The 17,780-nt window shown below is 52.6% G+C and overlaps 1 protein-coding gene across 1 annotated transcript in view; it reads right to left on the reverse strand.

Annotated features, from left to right (window-relative positions):
• GAS7 (growth arrest specific 7) overlaps positions 1–17,780 on the reverse strand; it is a 167,704-nt gene that overhangs the window by 108,306 nt on the left and 41,618 nt on the right. The window contains exon 2 of the mRNA XM_054393873.1: positions 717–837. Coding sequence (XP_054249848.1) covers positions 717–837 — 121 coding nt within the window. The remainder of the gene's footprint in view (positions 1–716; positions 838–17,780) is intronic.

Below are 17,780 nucleotides of genomic sequence, written 5' to 3' on the forward strand. Positions count from 1 at the left end.
AAAACTAAACCTTCTTATGATTATTTTCTTTCATATGGTGGCAGGTTCATACTAATTCCTGTGACTCTGGTCCTACTCTGCTCCGCTCTGGTGAGACCACACCTGGAGTACTGCATCCAGTTCTGGAGCCTCTATTACAAGAGGGATCTGGACATGCTGGAAGGTGTCCAGAGAAGGGCCACCAGGATGAGCAGAGGGCTGGAGCACCTCTGCTATCGGGACATACTGAGAGAGTTGGGGCTGTTCAGTCTGGAGAAGAGAAGACTTCGAGGTGACCTTCTTGTGGCCTTCCAGTATCTGAAGGGGGCTACAAGAAAGCTGGGGAGGGACTTTTTAGGATATCAGGGAGTGACAGGACTGGGGGGGAATGGAATAAAGCTGGAAGTGGGGAGATTCAGGCTGGATGTGAGGAAGAAGTTCTTCCCCATGAGAGTGGTGAGAGCCTGGAATGGGTTGTCCAGGGAGGTGGTTGAGGCCCCATCCCTGGAGGTGTTTAAGGCCAGGCTGGATGAGGCTCTGGCCAGCGTGATGTAGTGTGAGGTGTCCCTGCCCATGGCAGGGGGGTTGGAACTGGATGATCCTTGTGGTCCCTTCCAACCCTGACTGATTCTATGATTCTATTCTACTTTGTCACCAAAATCAACTTGAGAGACAATTTGGTGCACCAGATCTGTACTGCTAGGGTGACATTTGCTGGAGCCCCTGCCCCCACTTACCATTTGTGACGGTGTTCACATAGTACCTCCTGCCCTGAGGGGACACATAGCTCTGCCAGCCAGGGGGCAGATGGCCATTCAAGGTATCTTCTCCTGTCTGAGGAGTTGCCTTTCTGGGTTTCTGCTGAGAAAAAACAAAACAAAAGCAACAAAAACTATTAAGTCAATCCCATGATAAAGTGAAGTCTAAGCAGACCTGTCATTCAGGAGACTGCAATCCAGCAAAGACTTTCAGGCCATTTCTCCTTTCATCTCTTCTAGCTTCATCCAGAACATGAAGCAAACTTCCCTTGGAGCCCTGGCTCTACACAACATCCCCTGGGAGAGCAATGAAACCCCTCTGTATTTGGTGTCCCATGAGCATCTGGATCCATCCAAGAAAATTGCTCTCATTAAGTAGTGAAAGGCAAAGCATAACCTAATCAAGTGTTTGAGAAAGGAAAGCACACAGCTGGCACTCAGTTACCTTCACCTGGGTACATGGTGGGGCAGAGCAGTGGGCATGGAGGTGCTGCCCAATTCAATTTACCAGCAGCACTTAAGACATTTTCAGAAGGAAATCCTACAGAGCCAGGTGGCCTGCAGCAGGAGGGAACCAAAGCAAATTTATCAGCATGCTGATTCTAGCCTAAGAATGCATCAGGATAATTAGCAATGCATGCAATTAGCAAAGCATTCATGCTGCATCTAGATATAGTCTGTATCCAAAGCCTACAGATCCAGGATCATTAGCATCCAGAAGGATGGTTTGATGGATGGACCATCCAGTGGATAAAAACTGGCTTGATGGCTGCACCCAAAGAATGGCTGTCAATGGGACCATGGCAAAGTGAAGGCCAGTGACAAGTGGAGTCCCTCAGGGATCAGTGCTGGGACCAGTCCTGTTCAACATCTTTGTTGGTGCCATGGACAGTGGCACTGAGGCTCCCTCAGCAGGTTTGCTGATGACACCAAGCTGTGTGGTGCAGCAGACAGGCTGGAGGGAAGGGATCCATCCAGAGGGACCTGGGCAGGCTGCAGAGCTGAGCCCATGACAACCTCAGGAGGTTCAACAAGGCCAAGGGCAAGGTCCTGCAGCTGGGAAAGGGCAATCCCAAGTACTGGTATAGGCTGGGCAGGGACTGGCTGGAGAGAAGAAAAGGCCAAGCAGAGCCTGGGCTGCAGCAAGAGAAGTGTGGCCAGCAGGGCCAGGGAGGGGATTCTTCCCCTCTGCTCCACTCTGCTGAGACCACACCTGGAGCTCTGTGTCCAGTTCTGGAGCCTCTGTTCCAGGAAGGATCTGGAGGTGCTGGAAGGTTCCAGAGGAGGACCAGGGGGATGAGCAGAGGGCTGGAGCTGCTCTGCTCTGGAGACAGCCTGAGAGAGTTGGGGTTGTTCAGTCTGGAGAAGAGAAAGCTCCAAGGAGACCTTCTTGTGGCCTTCCAGGATCTGAAGGGGGCTCCGAGAAAGCTGGGGAGGGAGTTTTTAGGGTGTCAGGGAGTGATAGGACTGGGGGGAATGGAGCAAAACTAAAATGGGTAGATTCAGATTGGATGTTAGGAAGAAATTCTTCCCCATGAGGGTGGTGAGATACTGGCACAGGTTGCCAAGGAGGTGTTGGAAGCCTCATCCCTGGAGGTCTTTAATCAACCAGATGTAGTGTGAGGTGTCCCTGCCCATGGCAGGGGGGCTGGAACTAGATGATCCTTGAGGTCCCTTCCAGCCCTGACAATTCTATGATTCCTAGGAGTGATCCAGAGCCTCAGGAACAGCAGATGAGCATGGTGGTGTCACTGGCTCTCCAGGCACACACAGCTCTGCTATCAGGGTTCAGGTCCCACCTCAGCTGTACATCTCTCTACCAGCTCAGCTGCAAGCCTCAGTGCAGGTTCCTGGTTGCAAGAGGTGAAGCTAAAGTGTAAGTCACTGTCAGCACTACACTGACTCACCTGGGCTGCTTCTCTCTGCCAGGTAGCTCTGGTGGTTCCTTCATGGCTTAAGACCTACAGCAGCTGCACTTGATGTGAGACTGGCAAAGCAGGCTTCAGCCCAAAGGAGGCATGAACCCCATCTGGTCCCTCCAGCCAGGAACAGTGAATAAGGTAAAGGTAGAGAGGTAAGATGCATGCCAAAGATGGTCAGCTGCAGCCCTACAAGGCTGCAGATATGAACCCATCAGCCTCTTCCTGGCTCACATCCAGAGAGCTCCACTTTGCCTTTCCACATCCCCCAAGGCAAAGCAGGCAGGCAATGCACTCAGGCTTTGTTTGCTTAGGTTGCATTCAAAGGAAAAAGTACAACAGAACAAGGCAAGAAGTGTGACACGGAATCTTTTATCCCATGGAAGCTGGGCTCTATCCAAGAAATGCTTCCAGCACATGGGGGACAGGTCTGGAGTGACTGCACTGCAATCAGAAGCATCCAGGGAACCAGCAGAGTTCCAGGCTCTGGCTGCACTGAAGGTTCAAAGGTTGACAGTCCTATGAGCAGTGCCCTCAGACAGGAGCAGATGATGTGTCCTACTCCTACACACTCTGAGTGAAATTCCAGCTCTGCTCCAACACAGAATTAGAGAGACTCTTGCTGGGTTGGGAGCTGAAGGTCTGTGTGCCTCTTCAGTTTCAGAAACCCCTGCCTGCAAGGGCTTTCCAGAAGCCCTGACCTCAGGAATGCTCTTGCATCCCTGCCTCATCCAGCAGACTCACAGGGACAGGTCCCAGGCTGCACAGCAGCCATAAGGACCCAAAGAGATGGATACTGTGGCACCACTGCAGCACAGCTGGAGCCTCTGCTGGCTCAGGCTTTAGCTCCTCTCCTTGAGCAGAAATACAGACTGGGAGACCCAGCTGGCCCAGCATGAACTGAACAAATTAGCTTAGGAGATACCAAGGCACTCTACCAGGTGCTCTCTTGCTTGAGGGCCCTGATCTCCTTGCACCACAAGGTGATGAGGGAAAGGCTGTGGATGCTTTTCACCTGGACTTCAGTAAAGCATTTGCCATGGTGTCCTACAACAACTTCTTGGAGAAACTGGATGCTCATGGTCCTGCCCTTGGGTCACAACAATCCCATGAACACTCCAGGCTTGGGGAAGAGTGGCTGGAAACTGCCCAGCACAGAAAGCCCTCTGGGTGCTGGTTGTCAGCTGGCTAAATATGAGCCAGTGTGTGACCAAGAAGGCCATCAGCAGCTTGGTCTGTATCAGGGACAGTGTGGCCAGCAGGAGCTGGGAAGAGATTGATCCCCTGCACACAGTACCTTGAGTACTGGGTTCAGTTTTGGGCCCTCACTCCAGGAAGGGCACTGAGAGGCTGGAGCAGGTCCAGAGAAGGGCATTGAAGCTGGGGAAGGGTCTGGAGAACAGGGCTGGGGAGAAGCCACTGAGGGGACTGAGGTTTAGCCTGGAGTAAAGGAGACTCAGGGGGAACCTTCTGGCTCTCTACTACTCCCTGAAAGGAGGCTGGAGTGAGGTGGGGATTGGTCCTTGGTGACAGGAAGAGGAAATTGCCTCAAGTTTCCCCAGGGGAGGTTTAGGTTGGACATTAGAAGAAACTTCCTCCCTGAAAGGGTTCTCAAACACTGCAAGAGACTCCCCAGGGAGGTGGTTGAATGCCCATCCCTGGAGGTGGTTCAAAGAGGCAGAGATGTGGTGCTGAGGGTCATGGTTTAGCCCCAGCCTGGGCAGAGTCAGAGAATGGTTGGACCCAGTGATCTTCAAGGTGTTTTCCAACCCAAACAATTCCAGGGCTCTGTGACTCTGTGCCTCACACCTGAGGCTCTGCATGCCTGTGCCTAGCAGGGTGGCAAGCAGGAACAGTCAGTAGGATCTCTGCCATCTTGTCCTATTCTCTCTGCTCTCTGAGGAATCAACCAAATCAGTTCCCACTTCCACTCTGTCTGCTGTACATGTGATAAAGCTTCACAGTTTATGTTATTATTTGACTTTATTTTTTCCCCCTGATCTCAGCTTTGGATCTCAGCAAGTAGAAGCTTCTCTTCCAGGCTACTGCCTGCCCATTACCACCAGTGATATTCTAGTGCCTAGAAATGCACTGAGTGAAGTTCCTGTCTCAGTGAGGCTGGCACAGCCCTGCCTGTCCTGTGATCAAAGGGGCAGGACCTCCCCATGCATCCCTCTGACACACCTTTGGCTCCTGCTACTGAAACCATTAAATCTCATGAATGTGATAGAAAAATGAAGCTATCCTGGTTTTACCTCTGGCTCATCTGACTCCTTCTCATCCTCTGCAACTGGCTGGAGAGAACTGGCTGTGGGTCTCTTGTCACATGCAACAAGTGACAGGACAAGAGGAAAGAGGCTCAAGTTGTGCCAGGGGAGGGTCAGGTTGGATATAGGAAAATATTTTTCACATAAAGGGGGTTGTCAAGGCCCGGAACAGGCTGCCCAGGGAGGTGGTGGAATCACCATCACTGGAGGGGTTTAAAAGCTGCATGGATGTGGGCCCCTCAATTTAAGAAGGCCCCTTAATTGAAGGTGTCCAGAGAAGGGCAACGAGGCTGGGGAGAGGTCTTGAACACAAACCCTATGAGGAGAGGCTGAGGGAGCTGGGGGTGTTTAGCCTGGAGAAGAGGAGGCTCAGGGGAGACCTCATTGCTGTCTACAACTACCTGAAGGGAGATTGTAGCCAGGTGGGGGTTGGTCTCTTCTCCCAGGCAACCAGCAGCAGAACAAGAGGACACAGTCTCAAGCTGTTTAGGCTGGAGGTGAGGAGAAAGTTCTTCATGTAGAGAGTTGTTAGACCTTGGAATGTGCTGCCCAGGGAGGTGGTGGAGTCACCATCCCTGGAGGTGTTCAAGAGTGGATTGGATGTGGCACTTGGTGACATGGTTTAGTGGTCATGAGGTCTTGGGTGACAGGTTGGACTTGATGATCCTTGAGGTCTTTTCCAGCCTTATTGATTCTGTGATTCTGTGATTCTGTGATGTGGTGCTGAGGGATGTCATTTAGTGGCAGTGGCTTAGCAACCTCAGCAGTTCTGTGGCTCTGTGATCCTGTGATAAGGAGTTTTAGGAAGTGCCTTGTTTCCCTGTGCAATGCCACTTCTAACACAGCCCCAGCAACCATGTAAGTGTTTCCAGCTTTGTACAGCAACATGCTGGCACCAGCAGAAACTTGCTCTCACAGCCCTGCCACCTGCAGTCTGGCTCTAATACCCAGCATTATACTTCTGTTGGCTTTTACTCTCAGTCAAACCTGAAAATAACCCCCTTGAGGCTCCCCAGGTTTGACATCTCTGGAAGCTGCTCACTGCTTGTGCAGGTGAGGCAAAGCAGAGCCCTGGTGTGTGGCAATGACACATCCTTTTATCACATGGACCTTGCAAACAAAAGCTGCTTTGTGCAAGCATCCTTCTGGTCCTGTTCAGCTTCAGTGACCTGCCATCAAGAGGAGCTTTTCCCTCACATCTCTGTCAGCCCTCTCTGCAGTTTCATCTGATGGAACAAAACATTGGGAAGAAAAGAACTCTTGGAAAGAATAAGCCTTATGGTGCAGTCACCTCGGTAATTGCAGTAGCAGCCAAGAAGAGTTTGGCTGATTTGTTTCCAGGACTACCTCCTGAGGTGCTGTCCTTGCACCTTACCTATACACAGCCCACGTCCAAAGCAGGAGGGCTGAGGAGAAATCCAGGGCTCAAGGGCATGCAAAGGTGCAGGAACAAGTAACGTATGCAGAGAAGGTCAGATCAGGAAGAAAGCAGGAGAGCACTAAGATATTTTTTGAACTTTAAAACCAGTCTCCCTCAGCATTATCAGGGACAAATCACAGAATCACAGAATGGGCTGGGTTGGAAGGGACCTCCATAGGTCATCCAGCCCAACCCCCTCTGCAGCCAGCAGGGATATTCCCAACTAGATCAGGTTGCCAAGAGCCCTGTCCAGCCTCACCTTGAATATTTCCAGGGATGGGGCTTCAACCAGTTCCCTGGGCAACCTGTTCCAGTGTTCCACCACCCTCATGGTACAGAACTTGTTCCTCACATCCAATCTCAATCTGCTCTTCTCTAGTCTGAAACCATTGCCCTCATCCTGTCCCTGCAGGCCTTTGCAAACAGTCTCTCTCTATCCTTCTTGTAGCCCCCTCAGGCACTGGAAGGTCTTTATTAGGTCTCCCAGGAGCCTTCTCCTCTCTGGGCTGAATAACCTCAGCTCCTTTAGCCTACCAGCCTGAAAAGAGAGTGGAACTCATCCTGTCTGCTGCTTCAGCATCTCCAGCTGTCAGAAGAATCACCTAACACATTATAGTAGTCCCTGAACAACCCCCATCAGAGGGTTAGTGTCCCCCCCTTGCTGCTTGCAAAAGCACAATGAAGAAGAACCAAATGGCACAGTGTAGAGTACCCCAGCCTGTGAAGAGTTTGGCAGCAGTTTGGGTCCCTTATATTCACTGCACAGATCTCTGGCCTTGAAGATTCCATGCTCTGCATGGTCATCCCAGGGAGAGGAACCTGGGACAGTCCAACACTGGGTCCTGTTCCAGCATCTGGGAGGTACAGGATTGCACACATTTTAACTCCACACTTGCCAGTCCTATCTTAACACTTTATCCTTCTGGAACTGAAGCATAGAAGCATAGAATCACAGAATTGTCAGGGTTGGAAGGGACCTCAAGGATCATTCAGTCCCAACTCCCCTGCCATGGGCAGGGACACCTCACACGACAGCAGGTTGCTCACAGCCACATCCAGCCTGGCTGCAAAAACCTCCAGGGATGAGGCTTCCACCACCTTCCTGGGCAACCTCTGCCAGTGTCTCACCACCCCCATGGGGAAGAACTTCTTCCTGACATCCAATCTGAATGAATCCATTCCCACTTCCCCTCTTTCTTAACAGAGTCCTGCCATGGTCCCATGAACCAAGCAGATCACCACACCAGGTTCAGCCCTTGGTACTACTTCGTTTGATACAGTCAGCATCACAGTACCCTGCAAGGACAGCTCCTGCTGATTTGCTTAAGGGAAGCTCTAAAATTGCCCCAACATTCTTTGAGTCACATTTTCAGTGTTGCTTCAGGCCTCCCTCATGGACCCTCCCTGATGCACCCTCAGCAGGTTTGCTGATGACACCACGCTGTGTGGTGCAGCAGACAGGCTGGAGGGAAGGGATCCATCCAGAGGGACCTGGACAGGCTGGAGAGGTGGGCACAAGCCAACCTCATGAGGTTCAACAAGACCAAGTGCAGGGTCCTGCAACTGGGTCGAGGCAATCCCAAGCACAAATCCAGGCTGGGCAGGGACTGGCTGGAGAGCAGCCCTGAGGAGAGGGACTTGGGGGTGCTGGTGGATAAGAAGCTCAACAGGAGCTGTCAGTGTGCACTTGCAGCCCAGAAAGCCAACCACATCCTGGGTTGCAGCAAGAGAAGTGTGGCCAGCAGGTCAAGGGAGGTGATTCTGCCCCTCTGCTCAGCTCTGGTGAGACCATACCTGGAGTACTGCATCCAGTTCTGGAGCCTCTATTACAAGAGGGATCTGGACATGCTGGAAGGTGTCCAGAGAAGGGCCATGAGGATGAGCAGAGGGCTGGAGCACCTCTGCTATCGGGACATACTGAGAGAGTTGGGGTTGTTCAGTCTGGAGAAGAGAAGGCTCCAAAACTGAGGCCACCTTCTTGTGGCCTTCCAGAATCTGAAGGGGGCTACAAGAAGGCTGGGGAGGGACTTGTTAGGCTATCAGGTAGTGACAGGACTGGGGGGAATGGAATAAAGCTGGAAGTGGGGAGATTCAGACTGGATGTGAGGAAGAAGTTCTTCCCCATGAGAGTGGTGAGAGCCTGGAATGGGTTGTCCAGGAAGGTGGTTGAGGCCCCATCCCTGAAGGTGTTCAAGGCCAGCGTGATGTAGTGTGAGGTGTCCCTGCCCATGGCAGGGGGGTTGGAACTGGATGATCCTTGTGGTCCCTTCCAACCCTGACTGATTCTATGATTCTGTGATTCTCTGACTGCAGGAAAAGAGGAGGTCTTGTAAATGGTTGCATGGCTATGCCAAGAGAGAGATGTGGACAGTACAGAGCAGACAGCAGCACATGTTGGATGGAAATAAAGACCAAGGTGCAGCATTAGCTGTAGTGCCTGACAAAATACATTTCACTTCCAAAAAGCACAGAAGCACTCTGTGGTGCAGTTGCTATTTCTGGTTTGGAATTGCTAATATTTCTACCTTTGCTTCTTACTTTGCAAATAAAGAAGTGTTGTGAGCACAGCAATGAGGGTCAGGAGGAGTGCAGAGGAGGGAGACTCCAGTGCTGCCAGACACAGAGGTTCTTGTAAGCAATGGGACAATGGTTTGCCTGGCTGTGTGTTGAGTATGGATGCATGGACCTCTTCCTCCTGCTCTAGAGAGGTATGTGATCCTAAACAGCAGCTCACTATTGGGCAGACTTTTATCCCCCCCAGGGGAACTGCAGAGAAAGATCCTCTGGAGGCTGGGACCACCCGGAGCTGCTAACTGGTCCCAGTGCAACCCTCTCCCACTCACACTTGAACTTCCACTCCCAAAGCATCTCTGCTCCAAACCTCTGTAAGGCAAAGAGGAACTGAACAGGCATAGGAGAGGAATGGAAGGGAAACGAAACTTGGCCTCATCCTCTGCTCCTCACTGCCCTCCCAGGAAGCTCTGGGATAGAAGGTGTGGGGCAGCAGCGTGTGGGGCTGGGCTCTGTACTGCATCACTGGTAGTTTTGTCCTTTCACGAGGGAGAGTGCCACAGAGACCCCAGTGGCAGCACATCATCCCTTCTCTGCCGAAACAGGGGAGATTTCTTGCTCTCCTTTTCCTGGCAGCAACCACCCTGTCCCAGGCAGACCCTTTGCAGCCCCTCCATCTAGCACCGGCACAGGTAAACTGCAGCGGTATTTGCACACCCGAGCGGGAGAGCCTGGGGCTCGGCTGACACGGAGCCATGGGCAACGCTCTGCCGGACAGCACAGCGCCGAGCTGGGCAGCGACCAGCAGATGGAGTTCAGGAGCTCAGTTCCGCGGCTGCCAGGGCACCACCAGGCAGGCTTCAAACCTTTTCCCAAGCTCTACCCGGGACACACCCTGTGCCCAGCCACATGTCACCAGCAAAGTGAGCGCTTGCACGCCTCCTTCTTAGACAGCTCGGCAAGACTTTGCTGTTATTTTGATCTCTCGTTCCGATTTTTAGGAGCATTGTTGCCGGGACAGTTTGTGAGCAGGTAAATCACAGCAGGGGACTCGGCACACAGAGGAGGTTTTGCCCTCAGCAGAGAGCAGCAGAAGCCAGCAAAGGCAGAGCAGCAAGACAGCGGCTGGAAGTTGAAACTAGACAGGCTCAGATTCCCTGAGGATATCCATTGACTGGAATGGCTTACCAGGGGGCTGTGCACTTCTTGGAGTTCCTCCATCAAGATTAACTGCCTCTTTCTGGAAGATCTGTTCTATTCCAGTCAGATAAGGAGATGGGACCCTGAAGCCCCTGGCCTGGAGGTGCAGAAGCTCAGGCTGAGTGGACTAGCACTCCCTTCTGCCTTCCAAATCCTGCAGCTCCTGCAGTGCCTTTGAGCTGAGCAAAACATGCCACTCCCCTCAATGTCACTTCTGGGAGTGTCACCAGCTGCTGCCTGCTGCTGGACAGGCAAATCCAGACCTCAAAAGGATGTCTGCAACACACCATTGAGGAAACAGGAAATCTGCACAATGTGAGCAGAGCAGAGGCCATGTGACCCTAGTGAAACCCTCCTGCATCTGTATTTGCTGCCTGGAAAAGGGATCAATGTGAGGGACCAAAGGGAGACCTCATTGCTGTCTACAACTACCTGAAGGGAGGTTGTAGCCAGGAGGAGTTTGGTCTCTTCTCCCAGGCAACCAGCAGCAGAACAAGAGGACACAGTCTCAAGCTGTGCCAGGGGAGGTTTAGGCTGGAGGTGAGGAGAAAGTTCTTCACAGAGAGAGTGGTTGGCCATTGGAATGGGCTGCCCAGGGAGGTGGTGGAGTCACCATCCCTGGAGGTGTTCAAGAGTGGATTGGATGTGGCACTTGGTGCCATGGCTTAGATAGTCATGAGGTTTAGGGTGACAGGTTGGACTCGATGATCTTTGAGGTCTCTTCCAACCTTCTTGATTCTATGATTCTATGATTCTGTGATTCTGTGATTCTAACTCTCAGAGCACTGAAACCCAACAACGTGAGTGCTTCCCTCCTAAGGGGCTTGCTAGGATCAAAGTTCCATGTGGCAGGGGTGGGCAGGGGCAAAGAAGAGCCAGGCACCAGGCTGGCCTCATTCTCCAGGGCAAGCAATGGTTTTCTTTTGCTGTTTGCAGAAACACAGGGACAGGATTCCCTGCAGAATGCACAGCAGAAAGGAACCAGGAATCAGCAGGAAATGCAAAAGGCATCTCAAAGCAGAGAGGGCAGCACCAAACCATCCACCAGTGGGCTGGCAAAAGTGAGCATGTGACGTAATAGCAGATCGATGGGGTTAACCCACCTAGTCCAGACACCAGCACTGACAAGAGGCAGAGGATGTGCTGTTTAAGGCAGAGCACATGAACCTGGCCTTTACCTGGGGCCCATGACCTCCACATCCACAGGCATTGAGTTAGAAGAGTCAGGGAGAGGAGGGCAACTGCTGCAGGCAGGGCAGCCACCCCACAGCATCACAGACTACCCAGAGGCAACACTTTTGACCAGTGAACAGTCTTTCATCTCAGAATCACAGAAATATTCAGGTTGGAAAAGACTCTCAGGATCACTAAGTCCAACCATTAACCCTACTCTACAAGGATCACCCCTAAACCACAGCCCCAAGCACCACATCCAAATCACCTTCAAACACACCCAGGGTTGGTGACTCTACCACCTCCGTGGGCAGCACATTCCAATCCCTGACCACTGCTGAAAAATTTTTTCCTACTGTCCAGTCTAAACCTACCCAGTGGCAGCTTGAGGCCATTCCCTCTTGTTCTATCACTAATGACCTGTTAGAAGAGACGAGCATCAACCTCTCCACAACCTCCTTTCAGTTAGTTGTAGACAGCCATGAGGTCTCCCCTCAGCCTCCTCTTTTTCAAACTAAACAGCCCCTGTGTGTTGTTAAGCACAGGGTATCTAGAACCATGTCTGAAGAGACTGTGTCAGACATCCTGGATGCTCCATGTGGAAAACAGCAGCAGTTATGGGCTGCACATTGAAGCTCTGGCACTTGCTGTCCTGCTGAGCCAGCTCAGAACAGGACAGTGTGTTCAGCCTGAAGGCAGTGGGGCTGCCTCCACCTCTTCTGACTTTGTTTTGTTTTCCTCTCTTGCTCTTCCTGATCAACTTAGCAGCAGTCCAACCATCCTTTTCCTTTGGAAGACCACTGGCAACATGATGCTCTCCCAGTGATGGGGAAAAAAGCAAGTCAGAAGGGGTTTCACACAGCAAAGTGAAGCAATAGAGAGTGGAGAGCCCACACACATCAGTCCATCCCATGATGACTGACCCTCTGAGACCAGCTCAGCCTTGCTCAATAGAGGAAAATCACTTCCCATTTTCAAACTGCAGGAAATCCCCATTCCCCTTCAAAGAGGGATCCCAGGGAGGAAACATCTGTGCACTTAAAAGCCTGAGCTCCCTGGAGGTGTTAGCTCACACTGCACTCCAGCAGACTGCGGCTCCGGAGGCTCCTGAACACACAACTGAGCTAAAGCAGAATGATCCCCAAAGTGCAAACACAGGCCCTGAGCTACCTGATCTAACTCTCAACACAGGGTTGGACCAGAGACCTCCAGAAGTACCTTCCAATTATAATTATTCTATGACTTTATGCTCTTATTTCCACAGAGTATTCATTCTTGGAGCAACGTAGGAGGATGCCTCCAGCTGTGGGGCAGGTTTGAGGTAAGTGCAGTGTCACTGCACTTCCCTGCTGCTCCCACTGCATGTCTGCTGCACACCCAACAGCACAAAGAAAAGCTACAGAGTCCCCCTAAGGAGCTCCCCTGCAGCATCCAGCCCAGTGTTGGAGGATCACTGGTGGCAGAAAGCTGGACAAAATATGCAGGGGAAGCTCTTTGCAAGAGGCAATGCAAGGAGACAGAACTACCATGACTGGCACCAGCAGCAGATCATGCCCCTGGGAAAAAGCTTGCTCTGTGCTGACATCCCTGAGCCTACGTTTCTGTCTCTCTGCAGCTCTCATAAACACCTGCAAATACCTCAGCTGGCAGAGGTGTCAGTCAGCCCCAGGGTATGAGGCAGAAGTAAGGGACACATGGTACAGTCAAAGACCTGGGGTCTGTATCTGAAGACAGCTGATGCTGCAAACAGGATTTGCTAGGGAGAGAAGTCCACAGGGGTGCCTTCACCAATACTCACATTCATCCCAAGTTTGGCATGAAGGTCCCAGCACTGAGAAGTGCCCCACAGGCCCTCCCCAGGCTGGGCATGGGCATGTCCTGGTGAAGGGGGATGCTTGGGGCACTTCTGAACCCCTCTGGCATCACCCACAGCCTCTCTCTCCAGTGCTTTGAGTCATTCTGTGTTGTGTTCATTTTTATGCAATCTTTCTTGCTCAACATTTGGTTTCCATGGAGTCACATACACTGTGTGAAACACACTTATATTTAGAAAGTGGGACGGGTCATATGCCCTGTTCAGTTGCCATGGCAACCAGCACAGCTCCCACTCTGCTCCCTCTGATGGCACATGGTGGCTGGGGACAAGTCGCCCTCCCTGGGTGGCCCTGTGGGCACTGCCTCTGCAGCAGAAACACAGCAAGCCAGTGCTGGAACCACTGCCCCTCCAGCCCCCCAGGCCAGCCAGTGGCATTCCTTGTCTCTGGTGCCTGGCCACCCTCTGTAATAGCAGCCCCCAGCACCACACAGCCCTTCAGCCTGTGCCAAGGCTTAGGGCACCTCAGAGCTCCGCTTGTGCTGCCAGGCTGGAGCCACGTGCTGATCTATGCCCAGCACATACCCCACATGCCAACCCAGCAGGACAGCTCTCATTTCTCCCACTCTTAAAATTCTCCCTGCTCTAATCAGTCTCCTCTGTGCCGCATCAAAGTCTTCCTCACCTCTTCTTCCTCCTAACCAAATCAAGCATCTCCATGCAGCTGCTGGTTCCTTGGATGCCATCTCTGTCACCTTCTTACCAACCCACCACAGCTGTGACTGGCAGGAGGACCAGGTGACCCTTGTGTGGGGGTGTGTGCCCTGGTGGCCCCCAACTCTGCTGCAGCTGCACACCCCTCTGTTTCCCATCTGGCTCTGAACTGCAGTGGGGATGCTTCCCACCCAGCAGTCCCCATTGGGGGCTGCTCTCCCAGCCAGATCCACAGCTGCCAAAATCCTCCCTCCACTCCCACCCAGGTCCCTGGCTGTGGTGCAGGCATTGCTCTAAGGTAATATCCATGAACAGCAGTCTGTGTGTGTATGTGCAGAGAATCGGCCTTCTGGGACTGGTAAACATTTCTCTGCCAGTACCTTAGCTGGGGAAAACCAAACTGTTCCTGAAGGATACATGACCCAGGGAGCCAGACTGGGTGAATGTTTCCTGGCTCAGTTCTGTGTGAGAGACTAAAATGGGTTGGAGGAGAAGTGCTCTGATCCGGGATTCCTGCCTAGACCCCTTCAAAAGAGAGGATGTCAAGCCAGAGGTGAAATATCCAAGCAGCTCCAGTGCAGCTCAGTCCTCTCCTTTCTCAACACATGCCTGGTGCACAGAGCCACAGCAGGGCTGGGAGAAGCCACAGCACTGAGCTGCACCTCAGCTGTGGTGGTCTGATAGGACCCATGGCACCAGGTCTGGTCCAGATCCCACTGCAGATGATGTTCACTTCCTGGGAAATCAGCAGGTCAGGGAGGTGCTTCACAATGGCTATAGACTTCTCTTGGCTGAGGAGAGGGAAGCCAGGCAGGTGTAAGAAGGATGGGGGATAGCAAAGGTGGGGAGGGGTGAGATTCATTGTGGGAAAGTGCATGGGAGGGGAGCCCTGGTTTGGGGAGGGTGGTTAGCAAGGAAGAGAACAAAAAGGCTACGACAGCTCTAGGAGTGGGGAGCAGCAGGTGTGGTGCAGGGTGAGTGCAGTTTGCAGAGGGCAGCCTGGCTGTGGCTTCCTCACCCCTTGCTCTGCCTGAGCTCTCATCCTGCTCCTGAGAATCCATCACCTTCCTAAGCTCCCTTTCCAGCCTGCCCACAGCCAGAGGGAGTGCTGCCCTGGGCAGGATTTAGCACTGACAAAGGTGTAGAGTCCTGGCACTGAATTACCAACCAAGAACTGGGAAGCAAAATGCCACCCTCAGAGCAGGTGCCAAAGACCCTGCAGAGCCAGATGGGTGTGGGGTCTGCCCTGAGGAAGCCTGTGGTGGTGGCCATGGCTACATGCACACATGTGTCCCTGCAAGTCTAATGCATCTCCACCCATGGGGAGCTCAGCAATCACCTCCTGGACAACACAAAGCTGTTTTTCCTTTCTGTGCTAATGGACCAGAGGCCATTGAATGAACAAATCTGTCCCACTCCCTTGGAGCAGCCCTTCCCAGCTGCTGTCATCCAGCCCAGCTCTGCGTGGAAAGGTGATGGCCGGGGTGAGACTGGATGGGAAAGAAGCTGCAAGTGGTCACATTGGGCACTGACAGGGGGAAGCTTTCCCAAGTGCCCTGGGAAGGCCATGGAAGGGTCAACCAGGCAGACTGCTGTGAGGAAGGGCTCAGCTCCAGCCACAATGGAGAACAGAGGAACAGTAAAACAGAGGGACAATGATGGGTGGAGAACCAAGGTACCTAAGCAGCCCTGAGGAAAAGGACTCGGGGGTGCTGGTGGATGAGAAGCTGGACAGAAGCAGACTGTGAGCTTGCAGCCCAGAAGGCAAATCACAGCCTGGGCTGCATCCAAAGCAGCATTGCCAGCAGAGCCAGAGAGGTGAATCTGCCACTTTGCTCAGCTCTGGTGAGACCTCACGTGGAGTACTGTGTACAGGTCTGGAGCCCTCAACACAAGAAGGACATGGACCTGATGCATCAGAGGAGGGCCACAAAAATGATCAGGGGGTTGGAGCAGCTCTGCTATGAGGACAGGCTGAGGGAACTGGGGGTGTTCAGCCTGGAGAAGAGGAGGCTCCAGGGAGACCTAATAGCAGCCTGCCAGTACCTGAAGGGGGATACAGGAAGGATGCAGAAAGACTGTATGCAAAGGCCTGCAGGGACAGGACCAGGGGCAATGGCTTCAAACTAGAGCACAGCAGATTTAGATTGGATGTTAGGAACAAGTTCTGCACCATGAGGGTGGTGGAACACTGGAACAGGTTGCCCAGAGAGGTGGTTGAGGCTCCATTCCTGCAGATATTCAAGGTGAGGCTCAACAGGCTCTGGGCAACCTGATCTAGTTGGGGATGTCCCTGCTGACTGCAGAGGGGGTTGGCCTGGATGACCTTTGGAGGTCCCTTCCAACCCAGAGCATTCTATGATTCTCTGATTCTAATCTCACAAACAGAGCACTCTGCTTGGGTCCTCCCCTGTGCATGAGAGCAATCAGCCCCAGTGTCTGGGGTGAAAAGCATCACAGTGAGTCAAGGGAAGGCTCTCTACATCATCTTACAGAGGGACACTGTCTCTAGGGTATGGTACTCATTACTGGATGCAGGGAAGGAGCATCTTGGGATTTTACAAGACAAGCAATTAGAGGAGGAAACAGAAGTGGGGGAAGGGGGAAAACCAGTGTGGGAAGACAGAAGGGTGTGGGGATGAAAGGAGCTAGCTGCATGTAAATAGGCAGATGGTCATCACATTTGTCTGCTCCTGCCCCAGGTCTGATCACTGCAGTCTGTCCTGTCTTCTTCAAACCCATTTCTAACAGTTTTGCTGGGTAAGGGCCTCTCCATCCAGCATGAATGTGCATGCATAGAGGTCTAATTAGTGCCAGCAACTGCAGTGGGAGACCACAAGTCAGAGGGGCTGGTGTGTTTGCAGTGCCAGCAGCTGCAGAGACTGGAGCACTGGTGTGCCATGTGGGTGCTGATCGAGCTGGACTAGGCAGATATGGGAACAGACATTAAGTCTTGGCCATATACTGGAGAGAGCAGAGGGTGTCTGAGCTGCTACTGCAGGTCCTGGAGACCCAAGCCAACTACTGCAGGGGCCCTAAGTTGTGGCTGTTGGGTGCTTACATTGTCTGTGTGTGTGAGGTGGAAGGATCCATGGCTCTTCTGCCCAGCAGGCAGGGTTTCTGCATCCAGTTACTGGGAGCATCTTCCATGTATGTCTGTGCTGTGCTGCTGTGTCCAAGGAGCTCTGCAAATCAGCAGCTAGAGGGGAGCTGCAGGCTCAGGGCCTTGCATAACCAGCTGGAGGCAACTGGGAAGACTGGGATGCAAAGCCAGGTCCTGGCCAGACTCTCAGGCTAGTGCCTGGAGTGCTCTCCATTGCACACATGTTTCCATTCCCCACTGATGGAACTTCACCATTTTTCAGCTAGAGAGAATGAGGCTGCTTGGTGCCATGTTTGAGTGCTGAGTGTTTCTGCCTGTGCTGAGCTGTGGCTGTCCTGTCTCACATGCACACTGGCAACACAAGCTTAGCCTCCCTGCTGTCTGGATATGGGGAGATGGAGCTCCTGCAGCCTTGCCTGTAGTGGGCTTCCTGATTCAGCAGCCCCTAACATGGTGCACAAGCACTTGGAAAGAGACTGTTTGCAAGGGCCTGCAGAGACAGGACAAGAGGCAATGGCTTCAAACTAGAGCAGAGCAGATTTAGATTGGATGTTAAGAACAAATTCTGCACCATGATGGTGGTGGAACACTGGAACAGGTTGCCCAGGGAGGTGGTTGAGGTCCCATCCCTCGAGATACTCAAGGTGAGGCTGGGCAGGCTCTAAGCAACCTGCTCTAGTTGGGGATGTCCCTGCTGACTGCAGAGAGGGTTGGGCTAGATGAGCTTTGGAGGTCCCTTCCAACCCAGACCATTCTATGATTCTCAGCCTTTGGTATTCATCTTTTCAGGTGCTGATGTGAAGGATGATCAGCTGAGGTGGAATGATCCCAGTCCAAAGCTAAGCAATGAGACACCTCACAGGTGCCTGTCCCCTGTCGCAGCTCTGGGGGAATGGGCAGCATTCTGCCTTTGTGCAGTAGCT

The sequence above is a fragment of the Indicator indicator genome, chromosome 29 (assembly GCF_027791375.1).
Source record: "Indicator indicator isolate 239-I01 chromosome 29, UM_Iind_1.1, whole genome shotgun sequence".
Lineage (NCBI taxonomy): Eukaryota > Metazoa > Chordata > Aves > Piciformes > Indicatoridae > Indicator > Indicator indicator.